At 44.2% G+C, this 26,212-nt stretch overlaps 4 protein-coding genes across 6 annotated transcripts; 2 read left to right on the top strand and 2 right to left on the bottom strand.

Annotated features, from left to right (window-relative positions):
• Positions 1–3,278, bottom strand: LOC125501289. Of its 2 annotated transcripts, XM_048656421.1 has the most exons (8): positions 2,841–3,278; positions 2,629–2,755; positions 2,395–2,539; positions 2,027–2,302; positions 1,744–1,942; positions 1,047–1,637; positions 749–952; positions 1–655 (listed from the first exon to the last, which is right to left on the bottom strand). In XM_048656421.1, the coding sequence occupies exons 1-8, from the start codon at positions 2,956–2,958 to the stop codon at positions 558–560; spliced, it is 1,758 nt and encodes a 585-aa protein (XP_048512378.1). In that variant the 5' UTR covers positions 2,959–3,278; the 3' UTR covers positions 1–557. The 2 variants fall into 2 exon arrangements, with proteins under 2 accessions (XP_048512378.1, XP_048512377.1); XM_048656420.1 differs by having other exon boundaries at positions 1,744–2,302.
• LOC105690486 (thioredoxin domain-containing protein 5 homolog) lies at positions 3,275–5,914 on the top strand. The gene is made up of 6 exons (XM_012408274.3): positions 3,275–3,427; positions 3,591–3,798; positions 3,895–4,044; positions 4,178–4,286; positions 4,365–4,655; positions 4,748–5,914. Exons 2-6 carry the CDS (start codon positions 3,647–3,649, stop codon positions 5,207–5,209), a joined length of 1,164 nt encoding a protein of 387 aa, XP_012263697.2. The 5' UTR covers positions 3,275–3,427; positions 3,591–3,646; the 3' UTR covers positions 5,210–5,914.
• On the bottom strand, positions 5,686–22,550 carry LOC105690433 (protein dissatisfaction). 2 transcript variants are annotated; one of them, XM_048656422.1, is made up of 11 exons: positions 21,855–22,547; positions 20,136–21,759; positions 17,952–18,032; positions 17,544–17,705; positions 9,074–9,251; positions 8,737–8,938; positions 8,360–8,488; positions 7,942–8,181; positions 7,763–7,844; positions 7,243–7,515; positions 5,686–6,566 (listed from the first exon to the last, which is right to left on the bottom strand). In XM_048656422.1, exons 2-10 carry the CDS (start codon positions 20,143–20,145, stop codon positions 7,262–7,264), a joined length of 1,338 nt encoding a protein of 445 aa, XP_048512379.1. In that variant the 5' UTR covers positions 20,146–21,759; positions 21,855–22,547; the 3' UTR covers positions 5,686–6,566; positions 7,243–7,261. The 2 variants fall into 2 exon arrangements, with proteins under 2 accessions (XP_048512379.1, XP_048512380.1); XM_048656423.1 differs by having other exon boundaries at positions 5,686–7,515; positions 9,074–9,248; positions 21,855–22,550.
• A 177-nt stretch (positions 22,551–22,727) lies between these two features.
• On the top strand, positions 22,728–25,646 carry LOC105690434 (tektin-4-like). The gene is made up of 6 exons (XM_048656424.1): positions 22,728–24,049; positions 24,126–24,435; positions 24,516–24,730; positions 24,817–25,039; positions 25,150–25,304; positions 25,396–25,646. Exons 1-6 carry the CDS (start codon positions 23,589–23,591, stop codon positions 25,610–25,612), a joined length of 1,581 nt encoding a protein of 526 aa, XP_048512381.1. The 5' UTR covers positions 22,728–23,588; the 3' UTR covers positions 25,613–25,646.
• Positions 25,647–26,212: the final 566 nt, after the last annotated feature.

Here is a 26,212-nt window from a genome sequence, read left to right as displayed (position 1 = left end):
TAAGGAATACCTAATTCCAAACAAACATATTATCATGTAGATTATTGCAAACATCCACGAGTTCTAATCCGCAAGATTTAATTTTATGGAAGGTAGTAAACTGCATGGCGATTTAAGCAGGATTGACAAGATCAAAGATAATTTCAAGAAAGTGGGAGAATTCCCGGTTTCGAGATAATTCCCAATGATATTGCGGGAATTTACTTTGATTCAAGTTTTCACTAAGAACGAACGATCATCGATCCTTCATCGTACTGTTCTGGTTGTCTTACCAAAATAGCGAAATGAAGAAGCTTCCAGGTTTATTGAAAGTTGATAAAACCCACCATTTTCCTTTATTACATTTTTATTCCAAAAAGTGTGGATATTATTCAAGATCAGTATGTGTAATATCTGCGATTGAAGGTACATTTTATGTCATATGTGTTTATTAAACTGAAACATTTTTCTTATTTTTCAATGACAATAAATTATTATGCATATAATATGATGATTACTATGTGTACTTTAAGAATTCATCTCGAATCCTTGTTAGCACAGCATCCGCTCTGATTTATTTAGCGAAACATATTCAAAAAAAGTGGTTCTTTCTTTTTATCCGGGTTGACAGCTGACGTCCCAAATTTAGTCATGTCTCCAAATATGCCTGGATTTCCTGCGTAGAAAAAGATGGGCATAGAAGTATTATTTGAATTTTTAATGTTGAACGATTTGGTTCATATTTCGACGCAAGTTTTTGTCCTCATACCTGCAGTTTGGGGCTTTGCAATATTGGTGTGGGAGATTCCGTCTCGCGGTGGTTCCTTCTCCGTAGGACTCGCTTGTCGCTCCAAATTGTTATAGTTTCTTGACCGGGGAGAGAACATGATGCGAAGCTTTTTTATCATGTCCTCTGACTGCTGCGAAGTCTCGGATTCGAGAAACATCGAGCCGTAATCCGCATCTCCCAAACCTGAGTTTGGACAATTGATTGTTCCATAGTGGGTAAATTCGCGACGTATTTATCACATCCGCGTTCTAGCGTTCAACAAATATTCAATTCTTACCTGTCGGCGAGGAAGGCCCTTCGGTAAAATTACTGGGAGGCTGGCTGGAGTTTGGATTAAATTCCACGCTATATGCTGAATTATCAATTGAACTGGGGGCCATGTATTGCATGACCGGAGTTCGCGGCGGCAGTATTATCTTGACGTTCTCGATGTCCGTTATTTGTGGAAGATTTCGACTAACCGGAGTTGCCTCGCCTTCGTTTACTCGTCTCGCTAGATCTTTTTCGAACGGTGCTGGTGGTTCCTGAGCGAGTTTGCCGCTCAAGGGATAATCGAACGCCTCTTCATCCACTTCTTTCTCCTCAGAAATTACGTGTTGTCCAGCAGTTGATTTCTCGGGCTTTCCTATTTTATTACCGTAGGTCGTTTTCTGATCTCCAGTTGCAATTTCTGCAGCTACGCTTGATTTTTCACCGATACGGTAATTCTGGGGGGGTAGAACCGTGGATGGGCTTCGAAAGTTTTCGATCTTGTCGGATGAAAGACCTGGTGGGACTGCAGCGAGCCGCTCAGCGTTGGTCTTAGCATCTCGAACATTTATCGGTTCTAAAAGTTCCGCGAATAAAGTGCTAGACATGGAGACGTTATCTGAAATAATTTAAAAAGTGAGTTGCGAGGGGATTCGAAAGATGAATAAGTACGGGATTGAACTCGATATGAATTTCAGGGGGAAGATGTCGCTTAATTTTTTGACCTGCATTGTCGAGGCAGGTATCCAATATTGGTATCGACGATAAATCGGCTCCTGGGGTGATTCCACGTGGGATTTCAAGGCGCGGTATATTTAACATTCCGAAGTCCAAAACTCTATCAACTTTGATTTTTGTGGCTGAAGTTACCGTCGTACACTTTTGAGCAGATTGGTCCTTCTTCTGCTTTTTCAGTGTCTCAATCTTCACAGTAAAAAGACAATATTTGGATGCAAACCGCATGGAAAATCTTTTTATGGAAGGATCAATGATGAAAATCAGAGTTACCGTGATTTCTTGCAGAGCTAATGCTTTTTTCAATTCATTCTGAGTGTCCAGAATCCCGCGTAACTTTGCATCACCGATTTTTCCGGCATCCCTGAGCACAGCACATTCGATAATAGAACGATTCCTTCGCATTTCGTCTATCGCAATGCGCTGCGCGATCTGCTTTTTGAGCTCTTCAAGTTTATACCGTTTCATCCCTAGATGTATTTTACTTTGCTTCAACTTGATGTCTTCCTTTATTCTGGCCATCACATGCGGTAGTCGCTCGTAATTTTTCTGCACGCAAAGATTTCGCAGAATGATATCAATGGGCAAAATACGCTTGAATAATCATGATTTCAAAAATGTTAAATAAACGCGAATAAAACCTTATAGGTTTCCCACTTAATGTGAGCATTGTTCAGAACTTCTGTGTGCCCTGCAGCGATGACCGCGGTTTCTTGTTCGTATTTATCAGCGTCCGCTTTCAGCATCGCCGTATGTTCTGCGAGCTCGTTGTTAATGCACTGCATGCTGTATTGCGAATAATTACGAGTGTTAAATTAATTTGGGAGAAACGCAGCTAATTGTTTGAGGAATTTGATTCAGTTACGCGTGTGTACCTATCTAGATTTTTTTTCCTTTCCACAAGACTCTTTTCGCGTTCGACTATCTTATTCTTCATCTCCTTAACTATTGCATGTTTGGTCCGAATGTTCTCTTTGAACGTAGCATTGTTCGCTTCAGCCTCTGAGAATATACGTTGAAAATTAAAAATTAAATATACGCGTTTTTTTCAGCGACTGCACGAACGTTACTATGATTAAAGTTTAACCTTCTATCGATGATTCTAGAGCAGCTATCTTAGCATCTAATTGGACTTCATAGCGTTTTATGAAATGTGGATCGACGAATTGAGCCACACTCTCCGTGTTTTCGCTCGGCTCCATCATTTTACCACCGAAGATCACTTGAATAATATTCAAAGTTGAAACCTAGATACACCTGATAGTTGTAACTCGTGTTACTCTTTGAACTGTTCTCTACCCAAATGTTGTAACAATGACTGACAATTTTCTTCACTGACTTTTAAAATTTGTGCGTACGCGCGAAACACTCAGCATCACTCGCTAGAGCCATCTGAGCGGAGTTCGATGGATATGGGAAGATCAGTGGAGTGGTCCGCCAGTAGGTATGAGACATGCGTGGACTGACAGTTGACCGCCAGAGGTAGTAGCCGGCTAAATCGGGTGCGCGGCAATCTCTACATCCTCCCCAGTGGGCGGAAATCCTTTCGTGGCGGAGTTCGGTCTTTCGTGTTTTCGATCGGTTGTCGACCCAACGTATTTACACCGTTACCGAGTCCTAATTTCCCGAGTAACCTTTGATCGTTCACTCGGTATTTGGGTGTTGACTAAACTGGTATGGAACTATTGTTCTTCAAGTACCTTTGATAGAGATTTGCATTCAAGTTTTATAAAAGCCGCACGTATAACCTTACTTGAAAGTCTAAAGAGAATTGAATAATTGCATTTCATCGTCTAATCGCTCGATCATTATCTGATAAAATATTTATTTTTTCCAGGTGACCAGTGGATAGCGTTTCATCTCTGGCAAAGTTACGTGTAGGATAAGTTCACTATGTTTGCCAAATACTTAATATTCGTTCTGTTCGTGACATTTCAAACGGTAATCGCACACGAAGACGATGTGCACACGATTCAGTACACGGCCGATACATTCCCCATTGAAGTAGCGAAGAAAGACCATTTCGTCATGTTTTATGCACCATGGTAAGTAAATCATTTCAAAATATGTACGAAAAAGACTATACATTGCCTCAGAATTATAGAAAACAAGTAATTTTAATTGTGAAATTCACTATCTAGGTGTGGACATTGCCAACGATTGGCACCTACTTGGGAACAATTGGCTGAAATACTGAATGGAGTTGAAGATGGTCAAGTGAAAATTGCAAAAGTCGATTGTACCACAGATAGTACCATGTGCTCTGAAAATGACATCACTGGATACCCAACGTAATGACTTATCACTCAATAATTATCATGATAAAATTGACTATAGTCGTTTATTATATCATTTTTTGATATTTCTTTAAAAATCAGTATTTCATTTTTTCACTATGATCATAAGACTAACTTATACTTTCAGTCTTAAGTTCTTCAAGGCTGGAGAAAGCAAAGGTGTTAAGTTCAGAGGAACACGGGACTTACCATCTTTGACAGCTTTCATTAATGAGCAAGTAGGAAGTACTCCTGACGTGAGTACCCTGTAGTATTTTACTCCTACTTCATATAAATGTTTATTCGTGAGTGTGAAGTGAATGTTTATATTCCAGGAAAAGGATAGCGAAACAACAGTACCACAGGCAATCAATGGGTTGTTGGAATTGACCGAAGACACTTTTGATAAACACGTTTCAGCAGGCAGGCATTTCATCAAATTTTATGCTCCGTGGTGTGGACACTGTCAAAAGTTGGCACCAACTTGGGATGAGCTTGCAAATAGTCTTCGAAACGATAACTTGGTTAGCATTTCCAAAGTCGATTGTACTCAACATCGTGCAGTATGTGGGCAATTTGATATCAAAGGATATCCAACGTTATTATGGATTGAGGACGGAAAGAGGGTGAGTTACAAATGGCTGGGAACAATAACTGTACTAGATATGACTCTTTTACCGATGAACAAACAACTATACAATATATCGTTTCAATACAGGTCGACAAATATACTGGGCAGAGATCGCACGAAGAATTGAAAGCCTACGTATCGATGATGCTCGGTAAAAGTGTAGAGGGTAATGCTGATGAAAAAGCGGATGCTGACAGTGGTATACATCCGGTGCTAACTCTAACTGACGAGAATTTCAAGCATGGCGTTGAGAAGGGAGTTACTTTCATAAAGTTCTTTGCTCCTTGGTGTGGTCATTGTAAGAGATTAGCACCGACATGGGAAGAACTTGGCAAGAAATTTTTAGCCAATGAAAACGTCCATATAGTCAAAGTAGACTGTACTCTGAATAGCAGCAAACAGCTGTGCAACGATCAAGAAGTCGATGGGTTCCCTACTCTGTTCCTTTATAAAGATGGGCGAAAACTTTCCGAATACAATGGCTCCCGTACCTTGGATGACCTCTACGAGTTTGTTATGAATCATCTTCAGTCTCACGACGAACTGTGATCAACGCGTGTGAGTTTTTTAAGATATTCAGTCACAAGTACCGTACTTAGTTTTATGGGTGTGTGAAAATGCGTACGGTTTCTAGTGAACAAAATGAAACCTATGGTTACGTAAATGATCTGAATAGTTTTTCAAATTTTTCAAAACTTTCTAACTGCTTCATTGGAATATCTTACAACTAGTCCTAAATAATATTCGATTTTCTTACTCCAAAAGTATGACCAATATTTGCTTACCTCAAAACTGTCATTGATTAAATGGTATAATATATTCAGAGTCATCATTTTAAAGCTTCGGAGCAATTTTCGATCCGATTGGTCCGTTACAGTGATATGCAGGATCAATCAAATTATATATTTCTACTTAAAGTAGACCTTCCGTAGGCGTGCCGGTAGTTTCTCACCACTATCGGAACCTTATCAATACGTCTAGCATTTAACTTGAAACGGCACATCTTCTATCGATTACCTTGATTAGATGATCGCGGTTTCTAGGTAGCGATATACTCTCTGGACTTGGGCTCAAATTTTCAGATTCCACGTACAGAAATTCGTGGATCCGAATTACATCCAACGTTGAGTTTGTTTTTTTTTTTTTTTCTTACTTTATATACTGGAAATTATTAGTAACATAAGATTAACGATGTAATGATTTTTCCCACCATTACCAACGTCGTCGATATATTAAAGTGGTTGAAAATTAAAACTGTACCTGTCATTGTTATACCCTTCCCCTCGCTGCATTTTATATCCGGTGAACAGATACTTTACTTTACAGGGAATCGAATAATATTATCGTACGTGTATTATATAATACGTGAATACGTGATACATATATACATTAATCTGATTTACAGCAAAAACATTTACAGCTACTTTACAGTATTTACACATTACATATCGTTGGATGATTGCTGAGGATCGTGGTGATTTTTTTCTACATCCTATCGATTTTTAAAAAATGGATGAGTATTTAACAAATATACGATGAACAGATTTCGCAATATGTTAGACTTAAATCTTTATCACTAGGTCCGTAAGCAAACGAAATGTTACCGAGTGCAAAAAAATAATAAGCTGTGGCTCGACTATGAACATTTAAGGTCACACGTACGCCCTGATAACTATGATATTTCACAAGTACTTGCAATAGTAATTGTAGGAGTATCTAATTACTTTTCTTTATTTTTTAAATTTCACGTATATCATATACCCATACGACGAATAAAAGGGGTTGTATAACGTATCACAGTTGGGAAATCGCTAAAACAATTTACAATATTTTTTTATACGTAATCACGACGTTGCCTGCATGGAAATTCGCGAGGACCATCGTCGTGTTGTTTACATCGCTATAACTGTACATTACAACCAGATATTATGATTTATTTATCAAACTATATGTCGATAGAAGAGAGAGTGGGATCTTGAGGTGATGTTGAAAAATTGCAGAGCATAAGTACTGACGGCCTAAATTGTAGCGACAACCGGCAACCGCTCGCTTCATTGAGATCAAGCGAATAATTTACCGTAACGCCATATTCGATGGGCGTACACCAAGATTAGATACGCTGTTTCGTTTATCACGTATTACTTCGTGTATTGAAGCGATTTAAAATTCATAATCCTCACTTCAATCGAAATAAACGCGGATCGTTATCTCCAGATTGCGGTTTTAAAATCGGATAAAAAAAAAAAAAAAGAAATGTATGTTCAAATTGATAAAGTCCGACGATAACTTCCAGACGACAAAGCTCGAGAACAACAGAGTAATAAAGCGGCTTCAAAACTCAGCAATAAAAAATATGACTACAGTTTAAAAACGTGACTCGTTTAAGGACCAAAGAAACGGAGTAAGAAATATATACCTAATTAAATGCAATACGTAACGGCCGTCGTACTCTGCTCCTCCTTTTTCGGTATTCATACATTATTTGGCGAAAATGTTTGCGAATAATTATGATTCATCGTTTGTGCAATCTTGCGCAACTCTTGTTGATGTTGTATTGAAAAAAATTCTCCTTCAAATCTTACCTAATCTGTTTCCTCTGGTTCAGTTCGAATATCTCTCCATGTGATACATGTCGCCTAGTAAACGTGCTATCGGTATCTCCCCGATAGTTTCTCGGAAAAATAATAGTTCCACAGTAGATGGATTGACAGCTCTCAAACTAGGCAACAGCAGCAACAGCCTTCCAAATCTTGTAGGCTGACGCGGGTATCGTGATCTCACGTAATCGCCCAAAATACATTGCGCCTGGTCCTGCAGCATCTGAACGGGCTGACCCTCGATAAGACCTCGCGTCTCTGTCGATGCCAAGGGAAAAGAAGATAAGTTCATTCGATCGTTGAGCTCAAGGAATTATTTAAGAATGACATAAAAATTAGATAATTAGATTATGCGGAGAAATGTCGATGACCGTTCGTCTCAAATCCCTACGACGTCGGTGACGTAGGAATATATTATCAATCGATCGTTAGATTTACTGAGATTGAAATTTACTAAATCCGTAATTTTTATCGATTCGCATAATTCCGACATATTGTTTGATACCTGGAGTGAAAAGAACAACCGCTTTCATGCATCCGCACTCACTTCCGTCGGGTGAAAGTTGCCTGAATCTGCACATGATTTCCTGAAAGCATTCCGCGATATGGGAAATGAAAAAATGACGGAATCAGAAGAACGTAGCTACGACGATGACTTTTCTGCAATTGGTAAAAAAAATCTACCTGGATCGTTGTCAATTCTTCGTGCGACGAATCACCAGGTGGCAAACGACCTCGGACTTGTTCGCCTTCCAAAAGCCCCGAAATATCCCATGAAATTGACCACTGAGCCAAATGAAGTAGAAAAAGCTGCGTCCAAGCTTGCTGCAGTAATAACAGTTGATCGTTTTTTGAAAGTGTTTGAAATGGCGCCAAACAACGCACCCATCTCACTGCCATGAATAACAACCGCGCCGTTGTTTCCTTTAATTGCATAAATTAATTTTATTTAATATACTAGATCAATAGAATCATCGTCATACAGAGTTATTTGAAGTCAGTACGCATAATTTAATCATTCGCACGCCACCCTCATGCCGTACCTTGAGGCGCTCAATTTTCAATTTCGCGGATTATGAAATGGTAAAAACATGCCAATTACCTGCAATACTTCCCAGGTTGGACTCAGACTCTGCAAAGTACCGGCAGCAGGACTATGACTAGCTTCGGTTTCCGTTTGATCTGGAGATGCTTCGCCGTCTGGTTGGAGTCTGGCACTCCAAACGAGTTCCTATAGATCACGAAACCGAGCTATAGGTTTAAACGAATTCCAAACTAATTCGTTCTAATTTCTATTATTATGCGACGGATAAATTCTGAAATTATCGGATTTCGTCGGGTCCTTCGAGCAATCAATAATTACATCTGGATCCCGATAAACCCCATAATATTCACGTCGCATTGCGATAACTCGTGAGGACAGCGCATAATTATGTCCTTATCTCTCAATTTCATGCTATGATCATTCATCATCATTACCTGACACTTTTCCGCGGACATGAGAATTTGTAAAAGCGGTGGTTGAGGTCCCAAAGTGACGGTGGCTGAGTGATATAGATTTGGAGGTGGTGGCGGAGGAGGTGGTGGAAGAGGCGTCGGTGGTGGCGATCCTTCGCTTGCTTTCTGTATTATCGAAACCGGTGGTGGATAGGGCGATGGTTTTTGGTCGCATCTCAGGATTCTGCGTTTCAATTTTTACGAATAAAAAGAAAAATATTCAAAGGTCAGCTTTTCGACCTCATTACCGTAATTAGCGGTGGCGTAATAGAGTAATAAGTTGAAAGTAAAGGTGAAGGTATATAAAAAAATGTCTGACCTGTGGTGAGTCAGAAGATGCGCGGCTGGTCCATGGTGTCCAGGTGCAGCGGGTGGATGACCCGGAGGGTGATGCGTCACGTGAGGTGGCGGGGGTTGCTGGTGATGGTGGTGATGGTGATGATGAGACAAGTGAAGATGGGGCTTCGGCTTCCTGGGGCCGCGCTCGTGCTGCACTGCTAAACATCAATTATAACGCACATTAAACTGTGTGTTAAATTATCATTAACTACAGCCATGTCAAAATATATTTATGACCGGGGCTGAACCATCCACATTTTTCTTTTCAGAACCCTCCGATTTCACGGGAGGTGAAAAATATAGATTCGAGAACTATTTTGATCAATTTTTGACAATTATACTTTCATAACGAAAGTCATAAAACTGAAATTTCGATTTTTGGCGTCGGAAATTCTTTTACTTTGCGCTGACCTTTTTTCCTCCATTTTTGACAAGGCCTCGGCAAAAAGCTCTCAATTTCGGCGCTCTCTCGATTACGTGTAGTACGCATAGATTTTCGGGATCGCACACGTGATGTTAAATAATTAGTCGAGAGTACGTGTGGTACATAAATTACGATGATACGAGCTGCGAAGGCGTCGCCCGCCGATCGGAGAACGGGAATTACGGGGGGTTGAGGGAATTGTCCAACGCCATTTCGGGGCTGGTGAGAGTAGCTCGCGGTACCAAATGCCGAGTGATATGCTGCTGCAGGGTGAGAGAAAACGCGTGTGTTTGGGCGAGAGTGAGGAGAGGAAAGGAGAGGAGAGGAGCGGAGAGGAGAGGCAGCGGCGCACATCATCATTAATGAGGCTGAGCGGATCACAGACGGTGAATCCCACGGTCGCACTGGCGTCGGCATATATTCGTTTCATCCGAAACCCAAACCCAAACCACAGCGAGCTAGCCCCGCGGCCGAGGGGATGCTGTTGCTGCGCTGGCGTTACGTAATATCACATCGCGAATCGCAACCGTACAGCTCTTGTACCTCGCGATCGCTGAGAGAGGGAGGGAAAATCGGGATTCATTCTTTTCAACTTATAGTCCAGTGAAAACCGGAACCGGTCACCATTGTCTCAACTTATTCACAGAGTTTTCAAATTGCTATGGAAAAAGGACGAAACGACCGCAAAAATTATGGGTCCTACATTGTGGTTGAAGTGCGGTTCACCCCATGATCGCCACCAGTGAAGAAAATCGAACTTTGTATTGTTGGTCAATTGATTCAACAGAATCGAGAAATCATCGAAACAAATTTTGTTCTGAATATGAGTGAAAATAGGTATAAATAAGCACTTTTCAGACTCTTATGGTGTCTGAGGTATATGCTTATATTATATATCTAGGTACGATATCTGTTTGCTTTCGGGCTGAAATCGATCACGTCCCTGAATATTTTTTCATTTTTCAGCGACGAACGTCCCTTGAGTTACGATAACATGAAAATATGTATTAAAAATACATCGAGGTAGTGAACCTGGAGTGCGCAACAACACGTGCTAGTTTAAAAAGCGCTCTTAGCGTATTTACTTTATCGATTATTTCAAATTAAACCACATGAACTGCACCTGAGTTCGGGGAAAATGACCGTACAATACAAACCAGGGAATTTTTTCAAATTTTCAAAATTTTTTGACACATGAATAAAAAATCATTCGGTCGTTCATTGAATGTGCATTGGATCTATCGTGTCACGTACGTGCGCGCAAATCTTTTTTTAACATTCCATTTAATATTTAGATAAGGCTTCGAACGTACTGTTTGAGCACAGTGTATTCTTTAGATCATTAAATCAAATAGTCGTAGGGAGAACTCAAATCCTTCGCACGTGACGTTGAAATTCGCAGCTTAGGGTGTGCAATTGTTTGAAAATCTTGGACCCGCCTCTTCTTACGCGTCGGTTAAAAATTGAAAAAAAAAAAACAGAGAAAAACTGCGATCGGGCAAAAACATTGTAGAATACAACGAAAACGTTGGACTCGACGGCAACGGACTCGAGGCATCGAAAAGACTCGAGGACTCGATAAAAGGCATTTGCGCTACGCGCGCTAAGCTGATAAGAAAGCTTCTTCCGGCTATGGTCGGTCACGGTTGATGCATTTGAAAAGTAAAGTCTTTCGGTATTCTCGACGAACGTTTTCATCCGTTGATCGCCGCTGTTTTCCAGTCCCGGTTTGCAGTTGTGCGGATCGCATGCGCTGGAATGGGCCGCGCCCTGCGGTTCCCTCGTAGCTACGATGATCGCATCTCACACCCACGTAGTCGCATAACTATAGTTGGGGGTTACACATGTGAGCGGGACGATGGCGCCGTTTTACCAGAGAAAAGGACGAAACGCGGAACGAGAGGACGGGGGACGGGGGACGGGGGATGGGGGATGGCACGTGCGAGCCACAATGCGCGTTCCCACACACGTCCTCGAAGCCTTCAAGCCTGCAAGCCTCTAGCCCCGGATACTGCAGAGCTTCCGACCCCCTATAAAACGGCTCACACTCGCCATCCAACTAAACGGTAAACCGATCTGTGAACATTTCAGCAGTCAGCGAGCTCGGAGGCTAATCCCTGGGTGAGCGAGGTCGCGCTATGACATCCCCCGCTCCAAATTCAACCCCGCGATCACCGTTCCGAGCCCCCTTTCCGAGGTCCCCCGCGACGTAGATTTGCAAACGTGTTGTATACGTACATCCTCGTAGAACAAGCGGCCCCGGATAGGTCTTCCGACGACGCTCTGCGGAGCTTTTTTTTTCATAATAACGGCGAATATTAGAAACATGTTTCAGAGGATTTTGGTAAGTCGATCAGGTGTATGATATCGCGTTATACGAACGAGTCTCGTGAAACGTGAACTTATAAGGAGGTAAGGAGATTACGAGTACGTGAAGCGGGACTCTTTTCACAGAGAGAGAGAAATGACGTAGCGTTTTGATACGAAAGAATTTTCTTCCCAGTCGGACAAGCACTTTTTTGATGCAACGGTGCTCGTGAGACGAATCGAAGTCGTATCTTTGGTACATATTAAGATTTTTGCAGAGCTCATCGCGTTACTCGTACTTGAAAATTTTAAGCTTCCGCTAATCCTCGGTTTGACATTATAGCGACGAATCAACTGGCACGTTTGGCGCAATTATAGTCGCCGATCTCATTCAAGATTATTTTATCGTATAAAATGATATGTTCCGAAAATCCGTGCTAATCCTTTCCAAGATGAAGTACATCAATTGATTTTTGCGCTTGCAGCGCGGAAGCACTATCCTTCTTCGACATCCCCTAAATTAGGGTGACGTTGTCGCGATCAATCCAAACAAGTCTATCGGATCGGATGCAGTTTGAAAATTAAAGCGTCATTTCCTCCCCGTTGCTTGTTTCCTCTATTTCGCTATCCTGCATACAAGCGGGGATGCATCGCATCGCGTAATACGTAGAATACCATCGCTAATTCCCCAGTTCTCCCTCTACCTCTTTCATGTTCCGTCCTCTTTCCGGTTTTCGAAACGCGCGTAGCGTATATGCCGGTGTGTATATATCGCGCAAGAGAGGGTGACAGGTGACGATCAAAGAGCAGCTTAACGCAACGACCCGTTACACTCATACGAGCTGCCTACAGACTAGAGTTTCCACCCCCGTCGAGTTGGATGGATTGACGCCGTTCGTATCGTGTAAGGCACGCCTCGCACGAATGCCTCGCACCACCCGCCGTATCCCACGCGGCCCTGCCGCCCCCACATTTACCCCGGTCGCCCCCCGGACGGTGGAGGGTACGGAGAGAGGTCGCCGATGCAGGACCAAAACCAGGGAGGACGCCATCCGACCATCCTGTTCGTCCCGCGAGTCCGGATATACATACACCATACTACTCGGCAAAGCTCAACGATCTCCCCCTACCCCTCTCCCCCTCCTGTACAATGCGAGTGCACCATTAATCCAAACGGCTTTTTTTTTATCCGTCGTATAGTCCATCGCTTTTGTTTCGTTTTTTACTCTTTTGTGTATATTTTTGTTTGTTTCTTTCACTTCGTGCTCTTCCCCTCGATTTTTTACGGTATATATCGTGAACCCTCGGATAATATCACGATCACCTGTGACTTGTGACTCTCAAGATATTACCGAAAGTGATAATTATTCATCGAGATGTAGGAGATGAAAAATTTTTCCACAAATTCGACGGGGGTGAGCTGAGCTTGCGGTCGAAGAGCTACGTAACCGCCTGATCTGATCATGGGCATTCTCTATGGGGAAACGCGTAACAACGTCGACTCTGATCTTGGCAAATATCGATGATTGGGTGGCCCGCGCGGAGGTCGATCAGTTGCAGGGACAGCTCTGCTCTACTTGTTGGCAGTTGGTCAACATCATTTCTAAAGCACACAGTCTGAAATCCACCTTCGGCGGATACCGCGGGCGGGTAAGGTGTGCACGTACCTGTATACCTATGTATAGGTGGGTTATACATTTGAAAACTTTCCGCAGCCATCATCACACGCCCAATCGATTCAAAACTTATAAAACAAAAGTTTCAACCCCTTTGTTTTCTCTGACAATTTGCTAACGCCCAACTGCGAACCTTTTGCCAGTTTCAAAGGATTATGGAGTTCCCATCTTTCCTTTTCCGATATCGCAGCTACGCCGCGACGCCCGAGGGCGAAATATGGCGGAACTTGCGACGATTGTCGGGTTACAATTTCACCACGTGGAAATAATCGCGTCGTCGAGGGAAACTGAAATTTCGAATAAGCCGATACGCCTCACTCAATATGAACCGCGCCGTCTTATTCGCAACGAACGGCGTGAAATCGCCTGTCGAAATTGAGTGTGCCTCAATTAAAGAATCGATCGTCGCGAATTTTTCGATAACTGGAAAGAAAAAAAAAAAAATAACGATTCCCGAACAACGTCGTTCCATTTGAGATGATATTCTTTTCTGTTGAATTATTGATTATTTTGGAATATTTATAGAACGGAATACGCTTCGCCCTTGAGCGGCACGGGCGGAGATTTTTCTCTTTTATACATTATATGTATATCCACGTTATACGGTATAAGAGGAAAATTGTTTGCCAAGAGATGAAATACGAGATCCTCGCTGGGATGTTATTTATTGATATTATAAATATAAACAGGGCCGGGGAATCGCAATGGCTGCTTTATGCACCGATGATAAAATGTAACCTATCGGTTACTCGAGCAACAGATATTACAAAAGTATACGCGCGTTCGCCCATAAATACCCTCATTTTACAATCGCTTCGTACTTCGATGTGTATTACCCGCATCGACGGAAAAATTGATCGGGGGCTATGAAATTTTCCCGTCGTTGTAAAATGAGAGATAAAAAGAGCGCGAGACGTAGCGATGGAAACTGAAGGGAAAGAGCACGACGACAACCCGGGGAGATACAAAGCAAAGACGAGAAGAACGAAAAAGACAAGAATATTACAACGTCGTCGGTCGACAAGGGAAAATCGCTCCCATGTACCTACGTTTGCAAGGAACGTTTTATACGGGTAATCTATCCTATATACCCGCGCGTATATAACAATAATTCGAGCAAGAAGGCGTTTCGTAAAGTCTCACAAATTTTCCGTGCCACGATCGCTTCCTCTACGCAAATAAATGACGGCCTTTCGTACACGGTTGATCGTACAGCGAATCGGGAAAAACTTTTTCCAATTCACACCCCGATTGTAAAATTATGTCTGCGAAGATCGGACTGCTATGCGAATCGACCTTTGAGGTCATTTTTCGTATAATACAACAGGGTGAAGAATTGCGATGTATATATCGTACAATTCAATATACAGATCTGAAAACAAACGACCAGAAAAAAAAAACTAAAACGCGTTTCGATAAGAGCGGTACTCCAGCCCCGTAATATTTACCACCCCTCGCGAACGTCGCCGTAGGCCCCATTACCACCTGGTGATCTCTCGACCGTCCTCCCTGAATCATATTTTATGGAACACCCTGCCCCCCCCGACGCGACGTTGCAAAGGTCGCGCGTCGCCGAACTAGGAATCGTTGCCGATGCTGCGGCGAATAAAGCGACGGGGGCGGCGCACCCCGTTCAAGTGGAGGAGAGGCACCGCGAAGACGAAGGAGATAAAAGGGAGTCTACGGTAGCAAGAGCGTAGAGGATGATTGCGCGCCGCGGGTGGTCGGCAAAGCATTACCCGCTCTACCTATAGATCTAAAGGTACTTCCTCACCGAAATTCGGACGACGTTGCGGTACGGCTATTACAGGCGTTACAGGCGATAGCTGACGTCCTTCTCGTCTTAAGGACGGAGGTCGACCTTCGCGTTCGAGAGGCCAGGACATAGAATGTGTGCGGTGAAATTGACAAGGAGGACACACCCTTGCGTATCTCGTCTTTTTGAAATGGGAGGAATATTTCAGCTGATTTGGAACAATGAAATCCGACCTTTGACCCGATGGTGCGTCTACTTGATTATTTCGGGGGAGTCGGTGTCCGCCGGAAGTGAGAGATCGCGAAAATCATCGACGTCACATTTCCGATTTCGAGGCAATCGAATCATACGGTAACGCTCCCCTCCTTCGTCGTACATTGTACACGTCGGGATAACAAGAATTAAGTATAAATTTTCAACTCTAACCCCCCGAATCTCATCTCATCGTGTGCAGACACCCTAAAGGTACGAAGCTCTGCCACTAATTGAATCTCCTCTCTTATTCGTCTGAGGCCCCCGCGGCCGCTGGGAACCGTACCACCCGTCCTGCATTAAACACCCTGCCACCCCGACCCCAACTCCCTTACTCCACCGCCCCGACCTCATCCTCCCGCAGAACCTCCGCGGTCGCGCCTCCCACACCTTATACATCCCCCCCTCTCTCTTCCTCTCTCTCTCTCTCTCTCTCCCTCTTCTTTCTCTCCCTGCGCCACGTCTGTCTCCCGTAGTCGCGTTTTCTCCTCCCAGCTATCGTTGATACCGCGTCTTACGGCTACTTTTATTTTTACCGCTTCTATATTCTTCGGAAGCCCTGCACTTTTACGCGTTGCACTTTCGCGAACGTTTCCCGTAGATTCCGTAGACCCGGTTTCTTGCCTCGCCTCGAACATGAGTTTCTTCGACGATTTTATATACGTGTTTATGTATATATTTATGTATTCACGTAGAAACCTGTACCTGTACCTAGATGTATATATGTATGAAAATAATAAAGTTTCATGTTATTTCTTACAAGAGACGTCCGAGCTCGCCGTGGTACGAATATATGCAGCTGCAGCTCGATAAGATCTTGAGGGAGGCGCGGCGGTTTCCACGCGACCGACAACGATAAGCCTCTTAAGGCGACGCTGTACGTACAGATGCGGAGGAGGAGACTAAATATCGATACCCGAAATCGCCGATATTTGAATTATTTGCACAAATGTTATTACGAATTTTGACTCCCCGTCTGGCGATCGATCGCCGCAAAATTCGATTCGAATTTTCTAATTGACCGTCAATTTTTGGTCCAACAACGACTTGGCGTGTTTTTCGAATTACTTTGCCGCTCAATTATTGCTTTTACCTGTCCGAGAATTTTCTCATTTCCCCTGACATCTCACCCCAGAACAGTGACGGTGCAGGTATCGCTTGACATCAACATTAATACGAGGAGGGAATGATAAGCAAGATGTGTGTACGATTTGAGGGGACCTCGAAGCTTGATCGGGGACGGGGAAGAATTGATTCCAATCTACGCGTAAAATGATCAAAGTGGTTAAAAAAAAAGCACAAACTTTCGCACGAGATTTTCGTAAGTTTCCAGGATAAAAATAGTTTCGACGGAAGCTCTGGAGAGGCTGGAGTTTTTCGACAATTTTTTCATCTCGAAAACCGACGATGAAAAATGTTTGCATTTTCACAACCGAAGTAGAGGTTTCATCGAGATCGGTAACTATACGCTCGTAAAAAAGTTTCAGTTTTTCACCCACGTTTCGAAACGGCCACTTTTCCGGCCCATTAATGGCCAAATATCCAGTTAATTCACTTTGAAATCGACTGGAATACATCATCGCCCCGCAGATCTCATGGCGATAGAGCGTGCAGGGCCATGATGTATTTCTATACGTATAGGTATGCGTATAATCGATGGGATTTCGACATCTTGCAGCTTCCACGACGATTCGTTGCCCTCCTCCATTATATGATATAATATTTAATCGCGGTCCTATCGATTTTCACACGGAAAGGCTTATAGCCCTCGTCTCAATGATTCCTTCGGGGGCGTATAACCGAATCGGAAGGGTTGTCGGGGAAGCCAAGGTGTCCGACCTTCTTGATTTTATACATTTTTTTCTTTTGATTAGAATCGTCGTAGATAATGCGAAGCTTTTTCACCCCCCGTTAAAAAATTGTATCGGTTGAAACTAAGAAGATGCAACTCTCGAATTACGCGAAGTGCTAATGAACCCAGATATCGCGTTACACGTGACGTAGAAAGTATGTAAGTAAGTTCTCCGAGACTTACCGTCTTTGTTCATGCTTGATTGAAAGCACTTGGTCAGTCGACAGGCGCGGCACTGATTCCTGTGAGTTTTGTCGATGGGACAACGTCCCTTTAGGTCACCCTGAGCCTTGCAAGTGTACACCCTGTTCCTGTGTATACTCCTTTTAAAAAATCCTGAGCAGCCTGCGGGTGACAGAAATCAGACATCGTTGTAGAATCGCCACGATATAAGTTACAACATCGAAGACGGACTGCGTCGACAATCGTCAGCAGCCAAATTTTCACACCGTCCAGTCGATGAGTCGTATAAATTAATTCGGATGTCGTCTCAAAGTTTTTTTTTTTTTTTTTTTCAAATTACGTTCAAGGTACGTCTTTCTCCGGAGTATCGTGACGATAAAAAATTGAAAATATATACATTGTACTTGCCGTCGCAACTGTAGATGCCGTAATGTTTGCCCGAGCTACGATCCCCGCATACCTTGCACGGGATATCAAGTAGTCTGTCTCCTGGAACAAAAAAATTCAACGAATCGTTGAATTTCACATCCGCGGAGAACGAAACCCCATTGAGTACAAGAAAAATTCAATCCTGTACGGAGAAAAGATGAAAGCCGCCGCTCTCTTTGGGGGGGTGGAAAAAAATGAAACGTTGATAAGTAAGCGCGGCGGTAAGACGGCGTAATAAACTTACCGCGACGCTTGTATTACCGGGCGTCGTCGTTGCGTAGCACGCCGTACGAACCGGGGGGGGAAATAAGCATGAGACCGGAGAGAGTAGAAACGGAGCTCAGTGCTAATCTGTTCTCCCCCATTCGTGGCAACCCTAATCGTCCTAATGATCCGCAGCAAGAAAAACACAGCCGCGTGCCTAAGCCAACCGACAGCTACGCTCCTGTATCATGGCCTTCCGAACGAAAAGGAGACGGAGACGGAGACGGAGAAGACCCGCACACCGCCACCCCAAAGGATTATCTTCATCTGCCTGTATACCTACCCTGTTCTCCACGGTACACCTTTCACACCCCCGAATAAGCACCTAATTTAAGTAAACCTCACCTCCCCTCGACACACCACCACCCTAGAGCGCCAACCGCGCACCAGCGTCGATCACTTGATTCCTTTCATTGTAGGGTAATTATAATCTCGTATGTTCCAGACTGACGTTAAACTACCAGCTTTGTAAACCTCACCTGCGGTTGACCAGATCGGATGACTCCGACTGCCACGAAAATTCGCTAAAGCTCTGCAGATAATCACGATGAACGAAAACTGTGTTCGATTTTCAGTCAAGTTCTGCAGGTCGAAAATTTTCTCAACGACCAAGTCAGAATTTGCAATTTTTATTCTTAGCTTTGTGCGAATTTTTCGATAGTATTTCTTTCGCGTTTCTCTCTGATATGGAAACGAGTCTACCGCTAAAATAATTAATCGTACAAATAAAACTACCCCCAGCTGCAGCGGTTCTATTTATATAAAGGTATATACGAATTTGCGCTTTTCAATTCGCGTTAAAAACAACTCCGCGAAACGGATTTAACGTTTTTTGTAGATGTTGTTTTTTTTTTTTTCATCATCTTTTTACGCGGTCGCCATTACGGTTCAATCTAGCGTTAACGAGCTAGGTAATTATGTCGGACCGTCGCGTTTTCGCGTGCAGCAGCAGCAGCTAGATTTAATCTCTTCTTTCAGAATTCCACTGATGTAATACAACAAAGGAATGATAGTGCCAGTTTTTATCCCGCAAGATTTTCATGCTTATTCCAGTTCTCATTTTTACCCCATCGCACCGCTGTACAAATTGAAATAAACATTTCTTTCTTCTTTCTTCGCAGCGTATATTTCGTATTATATTTTACATTTTTGGTCAAACTTCGGATGAATATGTATTTTACGTTTCGAACGAAACTTATTCCACTATATAATATTAAACCGGTGGCATGCGTGTTGAGAAAAACGTACAGTTCGATCTCTTCATGATTTTTTCCATCTCAATCGTTTCTCACTAGAACTCGATGGTCACAAGGATATTCGTATTTTCGAATTCGGAGCAACCTCAACGTGCGAATTCGAACCGCTACTGCTGTGTAGATTTGCGGAGAGTTGAATGATCGCGTGCCTCAAAATTTACGACGCGAAAGTCTCGATCGACGGCCGCGCACTCGTCATTTTCAAAAACATCTTTTCACAATGCCGATAACATGGGTTATACTTAATAAATTGAAAAATCGGACACATTGGGACCACACGGAATGCGATTAAAAAAAAAAAAAAACGCGTGCATTCCCGTGTTTCGGAAGAAAGTGACCGGCGGTTAGAATCGAGTAAGTATTGACGAATTTCGATGTAAACCTTTGTATTGAAAAAAAAAAATTCACTCTGTAGTCGGAAAAAAAAAACAACACTTATGATACCGGAGGGCGTTTACATAATTTTATGCAAATGAAAAGCACTTAATCTCACTGTAGGTACGTAACAACTCGGCACACCGCAGGTATTGAACGGACGCTAATTTTTCGTATGATTTCCGCCGATCCGGAATTTTCACAACAATTGTAATAACTATGTAAATAAACTTGCACCCTTGTCAAAACAAAAAAAAAAACAACTCACCTGTTCCCATCCTCTGCGACGACTCAAAAGTCGGGCATCCCCGTGTAAGGTTTTCCACTTCGGTCGAGCTTTGAGTTTCTCATCCGATTCCGTTCTTCCAGATTGCGCCCCTTTTCCGTCCTCGCAAGTCAGAAATCTCCGGTAACCAAGACGTTCGCGATGTTCGTCCGTTTTGCGATCCGCCGTCCCTCGATACGGGGGTTGCGCGGGGGGGTGATGGGAGGAGGAGGCGGCGAGGGGTGGCAAAGGGTGGGGCGAAGGGGAATTTTCACCTCTGCTAAGATTGTCAAATGTGTCGAACCCCGTTACCGTGTCTAGCTATACGTTCGGTCGATGACGGGGGTCTCGGGCAACCGACGCCTTGTAACGTCGACTCTGCGGCCGCGTTTCGGTCGTCGGTTTTCCAACTCGAGCTCTTAACTAGTCGCGTAACTATATCGCCCCGCGGAGGAGAATCACCGCGAGAACTGAACGATATTCACGAAGGGGGTGGAAGAAAGATCGAGATATAACTTTGCCGCTGGTTGGCCTTAGCCGCGATAACGTGACAGGTCGACGGGGTGCCGAAGGGCGGCTCCCAGGCTTGCTGGCTGACTGGCTCCAGGCGTCACAGCCACGACTATCCCGCGTTACCGAACTTTCCTATACCAACCGAGGGCGGGATCCAAGGCCATGTTGTCAACCCCCGTCCAAAATATCCAACCCCCACGTCCCTCGCGAAACTCCAGACGCCGCTCGATTCGTCCCCGAAGGGGTGGTGGGCGTGGCCGAAACGCGAACGAAACTCCCCTGCTCTCCGAAAACGTGTTATATACGTACACCGCGTTCTATACATATGCCGTGTGTACCTGCGGATTCGTCGTGGGACGGGGTGAAGTAACCCCCTCCCCCCCCCCATTTTATATTATTACACGGCTGGAGTCTCCCTCGGGGTTTTGTTTTTGAGCTGATACACGATCGTGTCGCTGACGCTAGCTCAGACATTACAAGGGTGCAGTAGCCGGTACGATGCTAATTTTATAAACACGTATATATTTAAAACTGAAGTCATTTTGTCGGAGTAACGGGTGTCACTGCTGAAAAGTTGAAAAGTTCACCGGATGTGATTAGGAGGAACTCGATCACTTGTCGTTTCTTCGACGACCGGACATCCATTCCCTAATTTCCGCTTTTCGATTTTCGAGAACACTTTTACTTCCGAATAAATTTTTCCTTTCCTTTTTTTTTTTTTTAGGGTGATTTTACGTTCCCGTTATTCAATATACGTTGCGCAATTGCCGCGTAGTAACAATATAATGATACGGGTAATAATATCCCGTAGGAGGTGAAATTATAAGCGGGAGAGATTTCCGGGGCTCAAGTAGACTTTGCGAGTGTCGCGAACCCTCGCTCGCTGTACGCGTTGAGTAGAACGCTCTTGTATACCTATACGGGGGCGTTTGTACCCTCGGTTATAAGTCGCTCTGTACGGTTCATAAAATTGTCGTTCATTCGAGCTAATGGTTCGGTATATTTCCCCGACGCCCGACGCCCGACGCCTCCTCCTTCCATCCTCTCTCGTCGACTCCTGCGGTACCGAAACTCCTCTCCCGTATTTCGAGGCGAAACCGCGCCCTCCGACACGCTGAAACAGAAAATGGGCTTACTACACGTCGAGGAGGTGGGTGGCGACGCGAAAAGTTATACCGCTAACTACACCCCACTTCGCCGATAATATACCTCATCCTCTTTACGCAACACTTTTCGCTGCCCTTTCTTTCCTCAGTCCTCTCGTTCCGCGAAACGTCCCGTTTTACGAAACCCTTGGACGAAATCATCGAGGGAGAGCGGTCGAGAATCGACCCTCGAAGCCGCAACAGACCCGGAATCCGAATAACAGCTATACATGTACGTACACGTGTGCGTGTAGTACGTGTACATAGGTAGACACGACCATTTACCCAAAAGCCGTGTACAGCGGCTCCGACTTGGCAGACCTTGTAACAGACGCTAAAGACCTTATCCGTTCGTCGTCGTGTCCTCGGGCATGTGTAATCCGAGGAGAAACGATTGAAAAAGGACTTTTGACCTCTCTCCGCATCCCGGAAGCTCGAATATCTTCCCGTTCCCGTACCTCGCGCGTCCTTCCACGTAGGTGTGACAAAAGCCACGCGACGAAGAAGACGAGGGGAGACGAACGGCGCTTTCTTCTGCGGGATGATTAATTGTCGGCAACAAATCACTCGCATCCGATTTTACAGTTTGATTTTTATTTTGTCGATTTTATTCTTCACCCGAAAGAGGACGACGAAAGATTTCCGCCGACGATTGATTTGAATAAAAGTACGCGAAGTTGGTCAACACGAAGATTGGGGTATAAAAAATGGGCGTGGACGCGAAGTGGTTGATACGCCGTACGCGTGAATTCATGTGTATTCTCTTAAGCCTCCGCGATCACCTGAACAAACGCCGCGAGGCTATCCGGCTGGCCTTCAAACACGTCTACTCCGCGCCGCTAAGCTCAGGGTTTCAAGCCACTCGAATAATCCGCGTCAGGTCCGCGCGGACCAGACCCTATCCCTATCCACCTGCAAACACACCTACCTTCTTTTCACGGTCCTAAGAGATGGAACAATAGACAGCGAGCTTGAGCTCTCACGGTCCAATTGACGAAACGCAATTGTGGGAGATTCAAAGTTGAAGATTAGAGAATTAATAGTTTCGGTGTATCAGACGCGTCTTGGAGTTATCTCGGCACCGGTCACCTCGCGGGTATCAGCTTGGCCGCGTCTCTGATCGCTTAATCGCTGATGGAATTACCACCTGCTCAGGAGTATCGGACTATCCGTCCATTCGTCTCAGCAGCCGCATTGTCCGATCATATCTGACGAGATTCGGAACTCTGAATATTCGCTTTCGATTATCACGCTCCAAATATTTGCGAATAATATCTCGGAGGTCTATAGTAATGACGAGTCGATTCGTTAGGAATCATGAATGAGATCGACGATATCGACCGTCGTTTGGAAATAATTTTTTTTCTCTCAGATCGCACTCTCCGTCGCGTTGTCATAACGATATCAACAAAACGACGTTTGATGTACATGGGAAGGGTGGTTTGATAGCGGTTCTTCGGCGCACGTGCAAGCCACCGGAAGGTTAGGAGTGAGAAGTTCGACCGAACGGGGTCGATACGAAAGCCTTGATTTCACCAGGTAACCCACCTACCCTACATCGTCGCGTAATTTCACCTGGAAAACAACTCTGGCCACCTTCGTCTTCGACTCGGTTTTTTTGGCTTCCAGTAAAATAGACTCTCGCACAGTTTTTTTTTCTATTTCTATTTCTGGGCCATAATGTTGAGGCGTGAATGTTTGGATAACAGGTGCGCTATGGCAGCCACCGGGAATCTTCAACAAACTCCGTTTGTCAACGATCAGCGGAAAGGATGTCCGGTAACGGAACCCTGTCCCGATGGGATGCCAAAGGACACGTCGGTGGGTACAATCTGAGTCGTCTCTCATTGATAAAACTACAAATTCAGGATCATCCCCCTGGATGGAGAACATTTTTTTTTTTTTTTTCCAAGTAATAATTCATCAGATCGTGAAATTTTTTATCGATGATTCGCAGTCCCGTAGCGCGGATCCATGTCCGATGGCGGAATTTCTCAAAGGATCCGTCAACGGAGATGGGGAAAAACCACCCCCGTATTTTCCGCAGCCGGAGGATTTCCTTCCAGCAAAATCTGACGGTGAAATGGGTCCGATCGGCCCCTGGGCAACCGGTCGAACGGTTTTTACACCCGGTGGAGGATTTACCGGGCTGAGACCGGTATCCGATCGGTATTCGATCACGCGATTCAGCCCGGGAGAATGGAGGGCGCATAACCGGACTTTCTTCAACGAGTCCAATAGGATGATACACGACGCACAGTTAGTCCTGCGAATCGGTGCGATTAAATTTTTATTTTCTTTTTTCCATTTACCGATTTTTTCGTCTTTATCGCAGACTGGCAGCGCACAACGGTAAGAACAGCATACAACGCGTCTTCAAAGAAGCGGACGATCAGCAGCGGGAAAATAAGAATCGATTGTCGGACCGATCGAGGGAGGTGTTCAAGTGGAAAAGTGAACTGGAACGCGCGTTGATCACGATGACCGAGGAAATAGAGTTGCTGGAGGTCGAATATCGGCGGGTCAAGTCGTCACTTTCCGTTTTGACTATCCCCGAATCGATAGCCGGGGAATTTCTTCAGCTGAGATCTACGAGGCTCGAACCTGACCTTGTCCGCGACGAGGTCAACGACGAACTGATCAAGGTATATCATCGTTGCACTTATCCGCATCTTTTCGATAGTCGAAGATCGTCTTTCCCTTCGAATATTTCGCTGATTTTCAGGAACTGGGACTTTGTTCGGAGATAAGGGAGCTTCTCGGTAGAACGAAGGATCAAATTGAGAGACAAGCGGCGGAATTGAAGTCGGCGAAAACTCGGATGGAGTTCGACTGGACGGATAAAAAGGACGCTTACGAAACGGATGCCAAGTGTATCGAGCTTGCGAACGACTCGCCTCTGATCCTGTGGAAGCCTGGGGCCGCTAGATTTCCCGGAGAGTTAGTACATCATTTCTAAATTGTCCTAATCGGGAGCGTTGTCCGGTAGAGAAAAAAAAAAAAAAAAAAATTCAACAATCCAACAGACAATCGACGTCGAGTGGCTACGAGCACATGACGCGAGAAGCTCTGGCTCAGGCGGAAGCTACGCGCGAAAGATCGGCAACCCTTCGAGCTACGTTGGATTCGATTTACGTAAATTCCGTCCGTGATCTCCGTACTCAGGCGGATCGAGTCGACGCTGCTTTGGCGCAGAAAGTATCCGTCACTCAGCAGTGCTGCGAACGTCTGGAAAAAGAATTGCTCAGGGTGAGGAACGATTGGGGATTTCGTCGCAGAAATCGGGGCGAAAAATTGTGCCAGCTGGCCAGCCCTCTTTCGTTTCCTCCGCTTTTCACTGCACACTGTTTCGATTGCAGTGCTTGTACGAGATTTCCAACGTAGAGGAAACGATAAAAAATCTTCGTTCATCGACCAGGAATTTGGACAACACTTTAAAAGTTGCACAGAGTCGACTGGACAACCGGCTACTCCGGCGTAACGTTGAAAGCTGTCGCGATATTCCACAGTTCGGGTGAGATTATTTTCACAGTTATAACGTGATCGTATTCTTCGTCTATACTGTAGAGTTCGGAATTATAATCCCACCTTTTTTTCACGCGCAGGCTGATCGAGGAGGTGAAAACCCTGGGTCAGAACGTAACTATGATGATGGGCCAGATAGAGAGAGCGGAAGAATCTCAGAAAGGATTGGTGAAGGCGCGTGGTAATTTGGAACGGGAAATAATCGTCAAGCGGAAATCACTTTACGTAGATCGCGAACGGGGACAACTTCTGCGTTCATTTTATCCATCGGCCGTTGCTCTCTCCGGACACACTTGAAGCTGATGTCATTTTTTATTGATTTCTTTTCCACTTTTTGTTTTTTTAAAATTTTGGTCTTTTACTTTGTCTGTTTTTAGAATTTTTACAGAGCTTTTATTATGCTCTTTTTGCGATGGTATCGACCAAGTGTACACGTAATTTTATACGAATTTCATTATTGGACTTGTAATAAATACTGGAAAATCATGAAGAATTTCCATTTGAAAAATCAAATTCGATGATTCATCTATAAACCATGCATTTGTTCGACGACCAACCATGATTCAAGCGGGTCGCGCGAAAGTTTGTCTTTGGCGTGGAAAACCAATGTTTCTATGGGTATGTTTGCTTAGGCTGGTGTTGAGATTTCATCGTATCGAAAGTTCAACTGAACATTCGCTCATTATGAGCGCCCACTGGAGATTTTGCCCCTGAAAGAACCACGAAACTGAAATCTAGTGGTTCGATAATTCTCGTAGAGGGAAAAAAAAAAGAAAAAAATGTTTTCACGAATCGCCTTTCGAAACACTGCGGTAACCAGTCGTAACCTTTTACCGGTGAATGATTTTTGCAGAATTCTACTAGTGAGTAAAAAATCAATTTTGAATCGGTGGTAGA

The sequence above is a fragment of the Athalia rosae genome, chromosome 6 (genome assembly GCF_917208135.1).
Source record: "Athalia rosae chromosome 6, iyAthRosa1.1, whole genome shotgun sequence".
Classification (NCBI taxonomy): Eukaryota; Metazoa; Arthropoda; class Insecta; order Hymenoptera; family Athaliidae; genus Athalia; species Athalia rosae.
Note: the sequence above shows the minus strand (reverse complement) of the source record. Positions and strands in the feature narration are given on the sequence as shown.

Excerpts from the sequence above, each read along its gene's own strand:
- LOC125501289 (XM_048656420.1), bottom strand. The coding sequence starts at position 2,958 with ATGATGGAGCCGAGCGAAAACACGGAGAGTGTGGCTCAATTCGTCGAT. Across the intron at positions 2,756-2,840 it reads TCTAGAATCATCGATAGAAG|AGGCTGAAGCGAACAATGCT; the intron begins GTTAAACTTTAA and ends GTATATTCTCAG. Across the intron at positions 2,303-2,394 it reads TTAAGTGGGAAACCTATAAG|AAAAATTACGAGCGACTACC; the intron begins GTTTTATTCGCG and ends CTTTGCGTGCAG.
- LOC105690486 (XM_012408274.3), top strand. The coding sequence starts at position 3,647 with ATGTTTGCCAAATACTTAATATTCGTTCTGTTCGTGACATTTCAAACG. Across the intron at positions 3,799-3,894 it reads GTCATGTTTTATGCACCATG|GTGTGGACATTGCCAACGAT; the intron begins GTAAGTAAATCA and ends TTCACTATCTAG. Across the intron at positions 4,287-4,364 it reads AAGTAGGAAGTACTCCTGAC|GAAAAGGATAGCGAAACAAC; the intron begins GTGAGTACCCTG and ends TTTATATTCCAG.
- LOC105690433 (XM_048656422.1), bottom strand. Across the intron at positions 9,252-17,543 it reads ATCAAGCATGAACAAAGACG|CAGTGCAGCACGAGCGCGGC; the intron begins GTAAGTCTCGGA and ends ATTGATGTTTAG. Across the intron at positions 8,939-9,073 it reads CATCTTCTGACTCACCACAG|AATCCTGAGATGCGACCAAA; the intron begins GTCAGACATTTT and ends ATTGAAACGCAG.
- LOC105690434 (XM_048656424.1), top strand. The coding sequence starts at position 23,589 with ATGGGATGCCAAAGGACACGTCGGTGGGTACAATCTGAGTCGTCTCTC. Across the intron at positions 24,050-24,125 it reads AGGATGATACACGACGCACA|ACTGGCAGCGCACAACGGTA; the intron begins GTTAGTCCTGCG and ends TCTTTATCGCAG. Across the intron at positions 24,731-24,816 it reads GCCGCTAGATTTCCCGGAGA|ACAATCGACGTCGAGTGGCT; the intron begins GTTAGTACATCA and ends ACAATCCAACAG.